Source organism: Cebus imitator, unplaced genomic scaffold, assembly GCF_001604975.1.
Source record: "Cebus imitator isolate Cc_AM_T3 unplaced genomic scaffold, Cebus_imitator-1.0 Scaffold33, whole genome shotgun sequence".
NCBI lineage: Eukaryota > Metazoa > Chordata > Mammalia > Primates > Cebidae > Cebus > Cebus imitator.
Window position 1 is genome coordinate 6,025,777 of NW_016107348.1, and position 17,173 is coordinate 6,042,949.

At 35.9% G+C, this 17,173-nt stretch overlaps 1 protein-coding gene across 7 annotated transcripts in view; it reads left to right on the forward strand.

The window, feature by feature from the left end:
* SWT1 (SWT1 RNA endoribonuclease homolog) overlaps positions 1-17,173 on the forward strand; it is an 86,995-nt gene that overhangs the window by 54,709 nt on the left and 15,113 nt on the right. For all 7 annotated transcript variants that reach the window (XM_037737076.1, XM_017524517.2, XM_017524518.2 and 4 more), the window contains one exon: positions 13,369-13,435. In XM_037737076.1, the coding sequence (XP_037593004.1) occupies positions 13,369-13,435 (67 nt within the window). The remainder of the gene's footprint in view (positions 1-13,368; positions 13,436-17,173) is intronic.

Below are 17,173 nucleotides of genomic sequence, written 5' to 3' on the forward strand. Positions count from 1 at the left end.
CTCTCCTACAATAATCCCTATTTCTAATTGAGACCACAAGAGTGTTTCCACCTTTTCCCTTTCTTAAAAAAAAATACCAGATTGTAAACTTCATGAACTTTTTCATTACTGTGTAACTATAACTTCTAGAATAGTGCCTGTCACGTAATGGACACTCCATAATACTTATGGAATAAATATATGGTAAGGTAATTATCACTGCTCTTTAAAACAAATATATTAATATTTTTAACATGATTTTTTTATTCCAATATAGTTTTACAGAACTGTAAACTGAAATAATTTTGAAAAGCAATGTAGTTGCCAGGCGCGGTGGCTCATGCCTGTAATCCCAGCACTTTGGGGGGTTGAGGTGGGCAGATCACCTGAGGTCAGGAGCTCAAGACCAGTCTGGCCAACATGGTGAAACCCTGTCTTTACTAAAAGTACAAAAAAATTAGCCAGGCATTGTAGCAGGCGCCTGTAATCCCAGCTACTCAGAAGGCTGAGGCAGGAGAATCGCTTGAACTCTTTAGGTGTAGGTTTCCGTGAACCAAGATTGCACTATGTACTCTAGCCTGGGCAACAAGAATGAAACTCCATCTCAAAAAAAAAAAAAGCAGCATAGTCTTATGCTTTGAAATTTATACGCATGTGATTATTTTTAATATTTGTGATGCATATGGAAAATACAGTGCCAGAAAGCTATAGAATAGACCTTGGCACTGTATAGCATGAAATAGCTTTCTTTTGTGGCACTAAAGGAGGATACCTCTAACCTTTGCAATTTTATTGGCATGTACCAAAATTGTTTGATCTGAATTAAATACACAAGTTGATAACACAAAAATACTGTTCTTTTTAAATTAAAACAAAAACAAAACTGAGTTGATTTTGCTATGGTCAAGTTTAAGAAACTTGAATTTTCAAGTTTTTTTTTTTTTTTTCATTTCTCTTTAATGATTTTTGGAAACTTCTTTGAATCTCATTGTTAATATATAATCACAGTTGGCCTAAATAATTCTTAGAATAAAAAGTTATCTAAACCTTCTGCCACTTTTAAGTTATTAGTGAATTTAAAGTATGGTAGATCCTAAGACAAGTTAAAAGTTACCTCTAAATGCAAATAGTCGCTTTATAATTTAAAGCCTTATTAAAATAAGAGTGGCTGTATAAGGGTGAACTATTCAGTTCTGATTTAGCTATGTAAAAACTGTTGTTCACTCTAGATTGCATAAAAGCCATGCTTGACAGTGTCTTTTCTACAGAAAGTAAGGATATAAATCTGTATTTAATCACTCAGCAGATGTTCATTGAGCAGCAGATGTTCATTGAGCACCAGCTATTCTTGGTATCATACGAGGCACTGAGGACCAAAGAGAAATAAGATATGACCTCTGACTCCAAACAGCTTGTAGGAATAATTCAATCACATTAAAACAGATCTTGCAATCAAAAGGTATTAGTATTTTAATAGGGATATATATGCAGTGGCAGGAGGAAGGGTTGTCAAAAGATGAGGCTGGATTGAGGTTGGAAGAGAGTGTCTCAGGCCATGCAAAGCAGTTTCCATTTTATCCGATAGGCCAGTATTTCAGACATTTGGAGCTGTTAATGATGTCCCTTGACTGAAGTGTTTCTGGTTCAAAAAAATCTTTGGAAATATGGCATACTATACCACCTTCTGGGGAAATAACTTATGTTATTAGCATATTAATGGCTTTATAAACCCCTGCTGTAGAGAAATCGTTTTAATTTTAGGAACTTTAAAACATATTGATGCCTGGATCCTCCACCCCAGAGATTCTGAAGTAATTGGTCTGGGGTGTGCCTGGCAATCAAGATTTTAAAAATTTCCCCAAGTAATTCATATGCGTTGGGCAGGTTGAGAACCTCTAGCCAGTGTGCTTATCCAGTGGTTCTCAAAGTGTAGTCACAAGACCAGCACAATCATCACATCTAACTTGTTAAAAGTGCAGATTTTCAGGCCCTCTCAGATTTATTCAATCAGAAACTCTGGGCATGAGACCTATCAGTCTGTGCTCTCTAGGTGATTCTGTTTATGCTGAGGGCTGAGCATCACCGGCCTAAATGATTCTTAGCCCTAGTGGCAGACTGTAATCACCTGGGAGTTTAAAAAAATAACAATGGTCAGGCCCTACCTTAATCCTATTAAATCTGAATCTGAGAATGGTAAGACATTTCTACAGACTTTCCAAGTGATGTTGGGGGAAACAGGGCTAAGAAGGCATAGCATGTATTACTTACATAAGCAGTATCTAAAAGAACTAATTACTTGAATTTTAAGGCTAATACAATTTTGTTACTCTTTCCTTTTAAGGACACCTGGCACTAGGGATAAGAAAACATTGGTAGCTCTGTTACCTTTTAGCATGTGACCTGGGGTAAATTTTTGTTTTTAGACAGAGACTTACTCTGTCGCCCAGGCTGGAGTGTAGTAGAGTGATCATGGCTCACTGCAGCCTCGAATTCCTGAACTCAGGCAATCTTCCCACCTCAGTATCCTGAGTAGCTGGCACTACAGCTGCATGCCACCATGGTCTGCTAATTTTTATATTTTTTTTTTGTAGAGATAGGGTTTGCCACGTTGCCCAGGCTGGTCTTGGATTCCTGGGCTCAAGTGATCCTCCCGTCTCGGCCTCCCAACATTCTGGGATTACAAGCATGAGCCACCTTGCCTGGGTTGGGGTAAAATTTTAAAGCCATCTTGAGCGTTACATTCATATTTCCCTAAAGAGTTACCTTGATGACCTTGGTTAGAATTTGATGGTCACTAAGGTTCTATCAGCAGTATGTTTGCAAATCATCTCTTAGGGTAGGTATTAATCTAATCTGTTATATAGCGAGAAGCATGCGTGAGTACTTTAGAAATGCCTTGGAACTTACAAAGCATACTTGTTATTTTTAAGCTTAGGATGGGAAAGGAAAAGAATGGTTATTTTAGAGGATGAATGCAGATGGTATCTTAGGTAGTACCAAAGAGATGCTAAAGATATGGGAAACCATCCGTAAGCCCAAGGGGCGACTATGATGCCAGATATTTGAGGTAAAAACCAGGAAGGAGTCTAGAAGACACTGGAAAGGATTGGGGAACAAAGGATAAGGGTAGGTACAGGATGAGAGAACCCAAGACATTTATGTTTAAATGGTGCTAGAGTAATCATGCTTTTTTTTCTTTTCCTTCCTTTTTTTTTTGGAGACAGAGTCTTGCTCTGTCACCAGGCTGGAATGTAGTAGTGCAATCTTGGCTCACTGTAACCTCTGCCTCCCAGGTTCCAGCAATTCTTCTGCCTCAGCCTCCCAAGTAGCTGGGACTACATGTGTGTGGCACCATGCCCAGCTAATTTTTGTGTTTTTAATTGAGACAGGGTTTTACCATGTTGGCCAGGATGGTCTCGATCTCTTGACCTCGTGATCTGCCCACCTGGGCCTCCCAAGTGCTGGGATTACAAGCATAAGCCACTGCACCCAGCCTCATGCTTTTATTTTGTTGATCATTGGCTATGCAGTGTAAGTGAATTAGTTTAGTTTAATACTACAGAACTGTAAAAGAGGAGTAGAAGGCAAAATTCATGAGACTAGCATCACAAATGCCAAGGAAGGAGTAAGTTCCAAAAGAAAATGAATATTTAACAACATCATGCTACTACTGAGACGCCAAATAAGATACGGTTTAAAAGTGTCTATTAGATTGAACAACCCAGAAGTCACTGGTGAATTTGGCCTTAGCAGTTTCGTGAGAATGTTGGGGCAAATGTTAGATAGTAGGCCAAGGGGAGACTTAAAGGTGAAGAAGTAAAAATAGTAAAAGAGCCGGGCGCGGTGGCTCACGCTTGTAATTCCAGCACTTTGGGAGGCCGAGGCGGGTGGATCACGAGGCCAAGAGATCGAGACCATCCTGCTCAACATGGTGAAACCCCGTCTCTACTAAAAATACAAAAAATTAGCTGGGCATGGTGGCGCGTGCCTGTAATCCCAGCTACTCAGGAGGCTGAGGCAGGAGAATTNAAAAAAAAAAAATTGGAGAACACAAAATGAAACTGAATTGTCTCAAGATTTCAGTGCTATGAAGCTTAGTGGTGTTTTCTCTTGTGTGAGATAATAAGGTAATATTTGAATTTAAAAGGTAGTATGCAGATTCAAAAAATTCATGCAGGACTCAGGAAGTAGTAAGCTGGAAAAAAAAAAAAAAAAAAAAAAAAAATAGTAAAAGAACATAATTGTAGCTAGAGGAGTTCACAAGATCAAGGGAAAGAGTTGTATTTATGAGTGTGTGTATTAGACTTCCTTAGAAAAACAAAAGGCCAAGTCAGTAGTATACAGTGTTTCTTAGATTATACATGAAAAGACGAAACCTTTCACAATAATACAAATACCAGAGCAAAAGTGATTCTGTAATTAATGACATGTGAAATTATTCTTGACTCTTTCCCCATAATAATTCTAAAAAGTTTTTGGTTCCTCAAAAACTGCTTTATTTTTTTGACCAAGGTTTGCCTTCCTTAAAAAAATAGTCTAATATTTAAACATTTTAATTGTGGTAAAATGCATATAACTTAGTTTGTCTTCTTAACCATTTTTTTTCTTTTTTATTGTACCTTAGGTTCTGGGGTACATGTGCAGATCATGCAGGATTGTTGCATAGTTACATACATGGCAAGGTGGTTTGCTGTCTCCATCCCACTGTCACCTACATCTGGCATTTCTCCCCATGTTATCTCTCCCCTACCTCCCCACTCCCCCTGTCCCTCTCCTAGCCCCCCACAACAGACCCCAGTGTGTGTTGCTCCCCTCTCTGTGTCTGTGTGTTCTCATTGTTCAGCACCCACCTATGAGTGAGAATATGCAGTGTTTGATTTTCTGTTCTTGTGTCAGTTTGCTGAGAATGATGGTTTCCAGATTCATCCATGTCTCTAAAAAGGACATTAACTCATTGTTTTTTATGGCTGCATAGTATTCCATGGTGTATATGTGCCACATTTTCCTTGTCCAGTCTGTCATCAATGGACATTTGGGGTGGTTCCAGGTCTTTGCTATTGTAAACAGTGCTGCTGTGAACATACGTATGCATGTGTCTTTGTAATAGAATGATTTATAATCCTTTGGGTATATACCCAGTAATGGGATTGCTCGGTCAAATGAAATATCAACTTCTGTATCCTTGAGGAATCACCACAATGGTTGAACTAATTTACATCCCCATCAACAGTATAAAAATGTTCCTATTTCTCCACATCCTCTTCCAGCATCTGTTGTCTCCAGATTTTTTAATGATTGCCATAGGTGATACCTCAATGTGGTTTTGATTTGCATTTCTCTAATGACCAATCATGATGAGCATTTTTTCATATGTTTGTTGGCCTCATATATGCCTTCTTTTGAAAAGTGTCTGTTCATGTCTTTCACCACTTTTGAATGGGTTTGTTTGTTTGTTTCTTGTAAATCTGTTTTAATTCTTTGTAGATTCGGGATATTAGCCATTTGTCAGATGAGTAGATTGCAAAAATTTTTTCCCATTCTGTTGGTTGTTGATTCACTCTACTGATTGTTTCTTTTGCTGTGCAGAAGCTCTGGAGTTTAATTAGATCCCATTTGTCTATTTTGGCTTTTGTTGCCAATGCTTTTTGTGTCTTAGTCATGAAGTCCTTGCCTACACCTATACTCTGAATGGTTTTGCCTAGGTTTTCTTCTAGGGTTTTTATGGTGTTAGGACTTATGTTTTAAGTCTTTAATCCATCTGGAGTTAGTTTTAGTGTAAGGTGTCAGAAGGGGTCCAGTTTCAGTTTTCTGTACATGGCTAGCCAGTTTTCCCAACACCATTTATTAAACAGGGAATGCTTTCTCCATTGCCTGTTTTTGTCAGGTTTATTAAAGATCAGATGGTTGTAGATGTGTGGCATTGCCTCTGAGGCAGCAAAAAGCTGCAGTATTTATTAGTATATTCTTATTGTATATATCTTTATGTCTAACACACAAGCAAGCAGTATAATCTGTTCTTTTAACTATCAAAATGATATTTTCCTGTTCTAGAATTGCTTTTTTAAGTTAAATCTGAAATATAATCATTAAAATTACCTATAAACTCTTCCTATTCCCACCACCAACTTAAAAAAATAAAAGATTTCTAGTATTCTGAATTGATCAAATTTTAATTCTGAACTTTATCAAAACTTTTGTCAAAAGTTTTTATGTTTAGGCTGGGCGCGGTGGCTCACGCCTGTAATCCCAGCACTTTGGGAGGCTGAGGTGGGCGGATCACAAGGTCAGGAGATCAAGACCATCCTGGCCAACATGGTGAAACCCCATCTCTACTAAAAAATACAAAAATTAGCTGGGCATGATGGTGCATGCCTGTAGTCCCAGCTACTTGGGAGGCTGAGGAAGGAGAATTGCTTGAACCCAGGAGGCAGAGGTTGCAGTGAGCTGAGATTGCACCACTGCACTGCAGCCTGGTGCCTGGCAACAGAGCGAGACTCTGTCTTAAAACAAGTTTTTATGTTTAATGCTTATATGAAATTAGTATAGTCAGCATGTATGTAATTAGTATAATCAGCTTGCAAATTTTTATCTCAGGGAAAAACAGGAGAACAAAATTTTAACAATTTTGCTTAAATTGTTTAATTGTTCTTTTACCATTTTAGCTATGTATGATATTTTTTTCAAAATCTAGAACTGATGGCTGTCTCTCATTTGCAAAACTTATTTTCCAAATTAACTATAGAAAATGTATAATTTTAATTTTACTTTTAACAAATAACCGCCCCCCCCAAAGGGGCTCTAAGATCAAAGGCATTTTTCCTTAGTATTTCCTCATTGTGGATTTGATCAATTTTCACTGAGTTTATCAGTAACCTAACTTAAATTACTCATCAGCCAAATCCAATTTGATAATATTACTCAGGCGTGTTACTATATTAAAATGAGAAAGAGCTTTGAGCCACAGAGTGGTCTGAAGTTGACCTCTAGTTCTATTCATGCACCAGCTTTGTTACCTAGATAGGTAAATTAGCCTTTTTGTGTTTGTTTTCTAATATGGAGTTTTTTTTATTTTTTATTTTTTAAGACATCTAAGTAATGATGTTTAATGACAAGCTCTAAAAAAACAGTTTTTGACATAAACATTCTTTGAATTCCATGCAATAGATAGTAAACCAACACGCAAAGATGAAATAGAAAAATATTCAAAACAAACTCTCTACCAATGTTTCATTCTTGAAAGGCTATTAAACACACATAGGAAGTAAAATAACATTAACTAGTTTCTCTTCAGATGTGTAAAACTTCTTCTTACATACATGTTAATATGCCAGTCATTATTGTTATGCTTTCTAAGTTTTATAATTCAAAGCGCCTATAAAGTAACTGCTATTTTCTAGAGTAAACAGAAATTCATTTCCCAGTACTGTCAGTATTATGAGAGACTATTCAGTAATTCATTCTTTCTAATAAGTAAGACTCTTGACCATAGCCAAAACCATTTCTCCAAAATGAAATCTCAAATAGTGCCAATCTCATCTCAGTTCTGATACAGTGGCTCGCAGTAATAGTCAACCATAAAACAATGCACTGTGGAAATGTTGCCTTCCTCTGTCTCTACACAGAGTGGAGACTGTATTGTCTATCCTTTAGATAAAGGCACAGGAGCAAACATAAATCACTTTATAGAGTATTTTAAAAGAATGAAATTTCAGGTTTGTAAATCATAACATCCACATATTTCATGTACAGTGCAAGTGTCATATTGAATAAATATATTCAAAGGGTAAAATCATAATGATAAACAGAATTTTAGGGATGGTCTAATTATATGTCTAGCACAAGGCTATGTGTATATACGATTAAGTCACTTCAGTTTTCACAACCCTACAGGAATTGCTCCATTATAGTAGGAGAAAAATGAAGGTAAAAGAGGTTAAATGACTTGGTCTAATGTTACATACTAACATTAATATGTGTTTGTATATACTAAATATAGAAGTAGTGGAGACAGGATATGAATCGCTGAGTCATTCTAAATCACCAAGTCTGCCTCCAGCCTTTCCTATACTTCACATAAAATAGTGTTTTCCAGCTGTAGAGACTAAATACCACTCTAAAACATGGCATTCAATATGGAGTTTATAATAGTTGCTTTATTATAGAGATTAAAGGAGATAGCATTTATTCAGTCCTTTGCACTCAGTGGATGCTCAATAAATGATTTTGTTATCCTCAATAACAGTTTAAGTGGTTTATAATATTTAAACCTTAACTCATTTCTTAGCTATAGAGAATACAAAAGTGAGTTTTTAATATGATGTTGTAAACATTTCTACATCATGCACTTCCTTTTAAAACTTTAATTTTTTTCACACTCTCTAAAACTATTTTTTTTTTTTTGAGACAGAATCTTGCTCTATCACCAGGCTGGAGTTCAGTGGTTCAGTCTCAGCTCACTGCAACCTCCACCTCCTGGGTTCAAGCACTTCTTCCGCCTCAGCCTTCCGAGTAGCTGGGACCACAGTCATGTGCCACCACGCCTGGCTAATTTTTTTTGTATTTTTAGTAGAGACTGGGTTTCACCGTGTTGGCCAGAATGGTCTCGATCTCTTGACCTTGTGATCCACCCGCCTCGGTCTCCCAAAGTGCTGGGATTACAGGCGTGAGCCACCATGCCCGGCTAAAACTATTTTAAATATTATATTAATGTAAAACATTGTTTTGCCAGAAGGGACCACAATTTATTCAGTTCTGTGGGTTGTAAGTCATGATTTATAAATATCCAAGAACATATTTTACTTTTTTCAGTTTCTAGAATTAAATATTAAACTGGAATATTTTAGATTTCTTTCCTTGTTTCTGAATCTGCAACTTCATTTTTCCTAAATAGGAGATAAGTTTTATTTGAATTTTTAAAATTCTAATTGAAAGTTTAGTCCATTTTAATGAATTCTTTTTAAATTTAACTCAGATGATTTTTGTCTCTAAAAGCTTGAATGGCAATTTATCACAACCAGTTACAGATTTCTTTGCTCATTCTCCACTCCCACTGCTTCCCTTGACTGGCATTTGGGGGAAATTTTTTTTTAAACCTTGGGTGGCATTTTTTTTTCTTAAATATATATATTGATTTTTATCTAATATTGAGTTATATAGAAATGAAATTTGTTTAATTCAGATTAATATTAATGCTAATTGTTCATGGATAAATAGAATACTCAGAGTACCTATGTGACTGAGTCAGGTCCTTTTAGTGAGTGTCGGTTCTGTTAACCGACTTGCTTTGTGGCTCTGATAAAGATAAAACAACTACAAAGATTTAGTGTTTGAACATACAGGAAATAATTTGCTGGAAGCATTTGATAAAAGACAGCTTTTTTTGCTTACATATAAAAGTAATACTTTATTTTAAATGAACTTTATTTCATTTGATTTTGTAAAATAATTTAAAGGCAAGATGGTGGTGGTTGTCCTTTTATTGGGAAAAGTATGAGCTCCAGACTCAAACCCAAAGAGATTTAAATACCTTCCACCATTCATTATGTAATCTTGGGCAAGTATCTTAAAATGTTGGACCTTGGTTTCTACGTCTGAAAAGTGGTCATTATATAACAGCTAATATTTATTGAACATGTACTGTGTGTCCTATGTAGTGCTAAACATTTTAGATGCATTACTTAATTTGTAAGGTAACTTTATGAGGTTAACACTACTTTATCCCCATTTCACAGGTAAGGAGCCGAGATACAGAAAAGTAGGCAACTTGATCAAGGTTGCAAAACCAAATTCAGGGTGTAAAAATTTAGGGAATTAAATTCAGGGAGATGGCGTATGTAAAGCAGGGTCAGACTTCAGTGTTCAGTAAGTCATTATGTGTTGTTATTGATGCTGTCACAAAGGAAACCAGAGTACATCCAGCTGTGAGCTGCAGATTATGTCCTGCTTCAACATCTGTTTCTCAAAGCTCATTCCAAAATTCAAGAGTGAAATTTTAAGATTATAAACCAGTTGAGGATAATGGACCATGTCTTATTATTTTTTAAATATTTCATAGCTTCATATGCATTTGAGCAAATATGCATTTAATATGTACTTACTGTGATTGTTATGAATTTCTTTTTAAAAGACAAATGTGAATATATTTATAAATTTTAAAAATGACCATTATCTAAAATATATTTTCCCCAAGGGCTAATTCTTTATTCCACCATTCTTTTAAAGGGTCACTATTGAAGGGCAGTTTTAGGACTTTCATTCAAAAAGCCTTTTGTCTTCATATGGGTATATGAAAAAAAGAATGAGAAAAATTTAGGGAAGGCTGACCTCTCAAGAATTTTTGTGTGGGGAATTACTAAGGCATTTTTCTCCATTTTATTTTTTATGTATTTTCAACAAGCCGTCATTCTAGGGAGTAAAAGTTTGCAGTTTTTTGTGCCAGGCCACATTCCATTTTCTCATATTCAGAACTCATAGGAAGTAATGAAGTCTAATTTCAACCCCAAGTTGACTGCATTTTAGTAAAGGTTATCTGGTCCATTCTGGGATCAGTTTACCTCTAACCATTCTTTCAAAATAACAAATTTTATCACATATCGTGTAGTATATATCCTGGCTTTAAAAAGTAACATGTATAGTTTTTCTTCTGATTATAAAAGTAGTATGTCTGTGAATGAAGATGAGATCCCAGTAAACCTTTCTTCCTTAGAATACAATTCTGTGATGTTTTGTGAAATATTTACATTTAGGACAAATTACTTCTTTCTTAGAAACTTAAAATTCCTGTGCTGCTTAATTTGTTTACAAGCAGTAGCTGAAAAGTTAGAAGAGACGGCCAAATGGACAAGAATGAGATCTTTTTCTTCCTTCATTATCTCCCTGTGTCTGGTCAGGATTTGTTTCTTTCTTGTGCTCTTTAGAACTGGGAGGCTTTGGGCTACTCTGGATCTTTGTCTTTTTGTTCACAGCTGTATCCAGGGGCCCAGAACAGTGCTTGCCTCATTGTGGGTCTCAAATAGTTGTTGAGTGAGAGAATAAAGGGTCCCTTGTTCTGATCTGGGCATCTTTAGTACGTATTTTATCTTTTTATTTACTCATCAAATACATTGTAAGAGTTGGACATTATTCACTGGAGTTTGTCTCATCCTTTGGGGTCTAATGTAGTATGTTAAACTTACTAGTTTCTTAATATAGAATATCTTGTTTTATCTAATTGTCTCACCCTCTTTTATAGACAGTTCAGATTATTTCTAAAGCCGTAAAAAGTAATTGGTATAAATTATTCCACATGGCTGATACAGTAGTTTATTTTCACTTGGGTTACCAAGTTAGGACACACTAGTTTGGATGTTTCCCATTGCCTTACTAAAGGATTGGTTTAACTTGTCTAGATAACTTTGTCTTCATGTTTTAAGCAAATTTTGTATGGACCCTTCTCCATATGTATTATCCCTTAGGACTTTTTTGAGGGGGTTAAGAGATTTTTTTTTTTTTTTTTTGTATTTGAAAATTATTTGTTGGGAGAAAAACTTTTTCCATGAAATAGTATTCTTATTAAGATTGTTTTATATTTTTAAAGATGTTTTGTATGTGCCCCCTCCAAGGGGCCTTTAAAAATTTTACTGTGTCCTGAAAAACTGTTTATAAAAGCACTCCCACAAATATAATAAAGGCCAAATAGTCTAAAGATATAATTAAGATTATTGTGATCTGTTAATTATCAAGTTTGACAGATTCAGGTACTGGCAATGACATGAAGACCCAGAGACAGTGTTGTAATTAAAAGCCACTAGGAATTAAAAAATTAATTGAGGTGACCTGATTTCTTATTAATTATATCAATATTTACTTATTTTATGGCTTGAAACTACAGATTGGAAACTACAGTTTCCAATTTACGGTGGTTTGATTTAGGATTTTTCAACTCTATGATGGTGCAAAGCATTTAGTACAATCCTTGACTTAGTATGGGGTTACCTTCCAATAAACTCATCATAAATTGAAAATATTGCAAGTCAAAAATGCACTTCTACTTAGGATGTTTTCAGTTTACAATGGGTTTACCCTGGTATAGCCCCATTATAAGTCAAGGAGCATCTGTGTTAGATGATGATGATAGTTGTTACCGTTGCTGTTATAATTGACATATACTGTATAGTGCTTGCTGTATTCCCTACGCTGTTGTAATGACTTTTCTTATAGTAACTCATTTAATTCTTGGAGTAGCCCTATGAAGTAGGGACAGTTATCCTCATTTAATAGATAAGAAGATAAATCACATAGAAGTTAGGTAACTCACACAACTAGACAAAAGTCACTCAGCTAAGACAGACAGTACTCAGAGCCACTGCACTGTACCAAAGCGACACACTGGTTTACTTTCCCAAAAGAAAAAATAGTATTCATGCTGAAAGGATGAAAAAATATTTAGTATAATGAAATGAGAATTAGTACTTTACTACTAGAAAGAAAAATAAGTTCTTCCCTTCTTTATTTTTATGGCCAGGTGCTGTGGCTCACGCCTATAATCCCAGAACCTTGGTAGCCTGATCCCTTGAACCCAGGAGTTTGAGACCAGCCTGGGCAACATAGGGAGACCTCATCTCTACCAAAATAATGTTTTAAAATACTAAACAGACTTAGTGATGCTCGTAGTCCCAGCTACTTGGGAGTCTGGTAGAACGACCACTTGGGCCCAGGAGGTTAAAGCTGCGATGAGCCCTGATTGCACCAGTGCACTTCAGCCTGGGCAACAGAGTGAGACTTTGTCTCAAAAAAAAAAAAAAAATTTAAAAGTTGTTTGACATCTGTTTCTGTCATTTGTTATTTTTTTTTTTTTTGTAAATCAGTGCTATTTTCAACAATTTATGTAATCTACTGATTTTTCATAGAGCTATAGGCTGATAGTTCAAGCAATGTTATTTGAAGTTTGTCAAAATCTTTTATTAGGATATATTTTAAGTGTCTAAGAGTTTCATCAGTTGTCTGTTTGGACTGGTTGAACATTTCTGTGATAAATACTCAAGCTTTGTCTGCAGCTTAAAAGATAATGCAGTATAAATGCACATCACATTTCTATCTGCTTTTTGAGAAATCTATATTATTGTAACTTAAAATGTGAACTATAACTTCACATGTAAGAATGCTTATAGTTGATTAATTGATGTTATAAGTATCAATTTAAGCAAAAACATTTTAATAAGTTGACCTCTGTTGAATTAAGTTCATGGTTTTATAATTTTTAATTGATTTTTGAAAATATTATAAACCTTTAAGCTTATTAAATAATAACTTATCTCTCATGGTGTGGGTATGTTTTGGGAGAAAATTTACGGTGTTGTTTTTTTCTGAAATCATTTATTCCCCCCTCTTTGTTTTTATTTTATTTGTTAGGATTTTGGCCCCAAACAGTAATTATCAAGATGTTGAGACCCTCTATAACTTCCTAATCAAGTATGAGGTATGGGAAATATTTTAAAGTATTTATCACATTTCCACTTTAAACAAGTTTTAATGTAAATAAAGTAGAAGTTCTGAAACATAATGGAATGCTATTTAATTGATATTTGCTTTAAATTCTTGAATGCCATAAAAGTTTGTCTGTGACATACTATTTTTTTCTCCCTTCTAAAAAACTGTATATTTAAGGCGTACAGCATGATGTTTTGATATGCTATACATAGTGAAATGGTTTCTATAGGTAAATTAACATATCCATTATCTTAGAGTTACCCTTTTTTGTGTGCATGACAAGAGACCTAAAATGTACTCTTTTAGTAAAAATTGTGAATATAATACAATCTTATTTGCTATAGTCCTCATGTTGTATGATCTTTAGGCTTGTTCATCCTACATATCTGCAACTTCCTATCCTGTGACCTATATCTATCCATTTCCTCCTCTCCTCTCTGCCAGTGACATATTCAATTTCTTCTTTTATTCCCTAAGTATAAATATAATAGAGTCCTAAGATGACACACTTTCTCCAGTGTGAAATTGTTTCTCATCAGGGGTGCTATTGGCAATTTGGACAGGTCAATTCTTCATTGTGTGGAACACTGCAGGATGTTGAACATCCCTATACCTCAGATATTAAATGCCTATAGCCATCTCAGTTGTTGTGACAACCAAAAGTATTTCATCTCCCCACCCAACTCACATACCCAGAATACCTCAGAAAGGAAGAACTCCTGGTTGAGAACCACTTACTACTGGAAAGGAAAGCTATAATTTAGTTTCCTCTATAGTGGCAGCACAAACCCTGAGGTTAGAACTGTAATGAGGCTTCAATGTATTTTGTAAATTAACCTACGTCTATTCCTCATCATTGCTGAACCGAAGAGGGTATTCTGTTGATTGTCAGTTTCTAGTTGCTTAGTGTTCTGTGCCCATGTTTCCTGTAATCTTTCTACTTTTCAATTTTATGTGTATATGTGTTTAATTTTTAAAACATTCTAAATGAAGGAATGTGGCATATATTCAGGTCTCACATTTCTTATGAAGTCAGACTCCTTTAAATATATTTCTTCACTTTTATTCCTGGTTAGCTCTTTATTTAACTTTCTGTGTGCTACATCTTCTGTTAAAAACCAGTGATTAAGAACACAGAATCTGAGGTCAAATTACCTGTGCTGAAATGTTGGTTCTTCTACTTATTAATTGTATGATCCAGGAAGAGTTATTTAATTTTCCTTGTCTCAATTTCTTCATCTGTAAAATGAGAGTAACCATAGTAGGTAAATTATTTGTATTCTGCAAAGATTAAATAATGTAATGTATGTAAAGTGCTCCAAACAGCTCCAGTCACAGAGTGAGTGTTTGATAAGTGTTGACTAGTTTTGGCCAGGCTCAGTGGCTCCTGCCTGTAATCCTAGCACTTTGGGAGGCCGAGGCCAGCGGATCATTTGAACCCGGGAGTTCAAAGCCAATCTGGGCAACACAGCGAGAGCCCATCTCTGCAAAAAAAAAAAAAAAAAAAAAAAAAGTGGTCCTAGCTCCTTGGAAGGCTGAAGTGAGATTATTTGACCCCGGGAGGTCAAGGCTGCAGTGAGCCATGCTCACACCATTGCACTCCAGCCTGGTTGACAGAGCAAGGCCCTGTCTCAAAAAAAAGGGGGAGGTGAATAGCTAACTAGTTTTATTTAAGCAATGAATGGTGTTTACATGCGCTTTTTAAGAGGCCACCTTAATTTGCTTGGGTGCTGTGGCTCATACCTATTAATCCCAGCACGTTGGAAAGCCAAGGCAGGTTGATCACTTGAAAGGTCAGGAGTTTGAGACCAGTCTGGCCAACATGGTGAAACCCTATCTCTACTAAAAGTATAAAAATTATCAGGGAGTGGTGGCACTGGCCTGCAATACCAGCTACTCAGAAGGCTGAGGCAGAAGAATTGCTTGAACCTGGAAGGCAGAGGTTGTAGTAAGCCAAGATTGTACCACTGCACTACAGCCTGGGTGACAAAGTGAGACTGTCTCAAAAAAATAAAAATAGGCTGGGCATGGTGGCTCATACCTGTAATCCCAGCAATTTGGAAGGCTGAGGCGGGTGGATCATGAGGTCAGGAGTTTGAGACCAGCCTGGCCAACATAGTGAAACCCCATCTCTCCTAAAAATACAAAAAAATAAGCCAGACATGGTAGCAGGTGCCTATAATCCCAGCTACTCGGGAGCCTGAGGCAGGAGAATCACTTGAACCTGGGAGGCAGAGGTTGCAGTAAACCAAGGTGGCACCACTGTACTCCAGCGTAGGCAACAGTGCGAGACTCCATTTCAATAAATAAATAAAAATAAAAGTCAGCCTTAAATCTTTATCAAGAGGGCTTTCTCTTTTGAGACAATTCATGTAATTATTTCATCTTACTTTCTGAATTTCAAATCAAAACATTAAGTCTAACAGAAATATATTTGTAGAACTGGGCATGGTGGCTGTAATCTCAGCAACTCAGGAGGCTGAGGTAGGAGGATCGCTTGAGGCCAGGTGTTCAAGGCTGTAGTGAGCCATGATCATGTCACTGCAATTAAAATTACTAATTTAAGCATGGAGATGATATTTAATAGTGTAATATAAAATGTCTTGATATGGGTAAGTAAAAATGCCTTCCTAGTCAAAATTAATGAATATGGTGAAACAAGATACTTTAGAACATCCTGAATCTGTGCTTCAGTTTTTCTTTATTGGTAAAGTGACTACCTACTTTGTAAATTATCTACTATAAGCTGGAATTATGTCACCTTTATACTCCCAGCTGTGTTCTTGGATAAATGTCTAAATGATTGCTTTTACAACTAAAGATAAATCTAGATACTTACAAAAAATTATATTGAAAGCTTAATATAAATTATTTTATATTCATATTATAACAGATTCAAAGTCAGTTCTTCAGCTGATTTTTCTCAACAATTGATAGAAAATGGATCCTTCCTTTCATCCTCTGATCAAATAGCTGCAGTGTGTTGACATTTGGTGGCCTTTGTTTTGATACATTGTAGGTACTGGAATGTGAGGCTACAGTAAACATATCAAAGGCCCTTAGGAGAAGGTAGAACATGTAAGGAAGGAAGAAGTGGACTGGTTGATAGTTTAAGTGTACATTTTAGAACATTTTTAGAAGATTCTTTTAATAAAAATTATGTTAAATTATATACCAATTTCATATAATCATTAAATATAATATCCAATATTATATAATTAAATAATACTAAATACATAAATACAAACTAATTTTAAGCAAAATATCCATATTATATTCATTTAAATATTTAAAAACTATATATATGTGTGTGTATATAAATATGTAATTTTTTTTGCCAGGCTGGAGTGCAGTGGCATGATCTCGGCTCTCTGCAACCTCCACCTCCTGGGTTCAAGTGATTCTCCAGCCTAGACTCCTGAGTAGCTGGGACTAAAGGTGCAGGCCACCACACCTGGCTAGTTTTTGTATTTTTTTTTTTTTTTTAGTAGAGACGGGTTTCACCATGTTGGCCAAGGATGGTCTTGATATCTTGACCTTATGATCCGCCCACCTTGGCCTCCCAAAATGCTGGATTACAGACATGAGCCACTGCGCCCGGCCAATTTTTCTTTTTTAAAATAGAGACAGGGTCTCACTATGTTGCTCAGGAGAGTCTTAAACTCCTGGGCTCAAATGATCCTCCCACCTTGACCTTCTAAAGTGCTGGGATTACAGGCATGAGCCA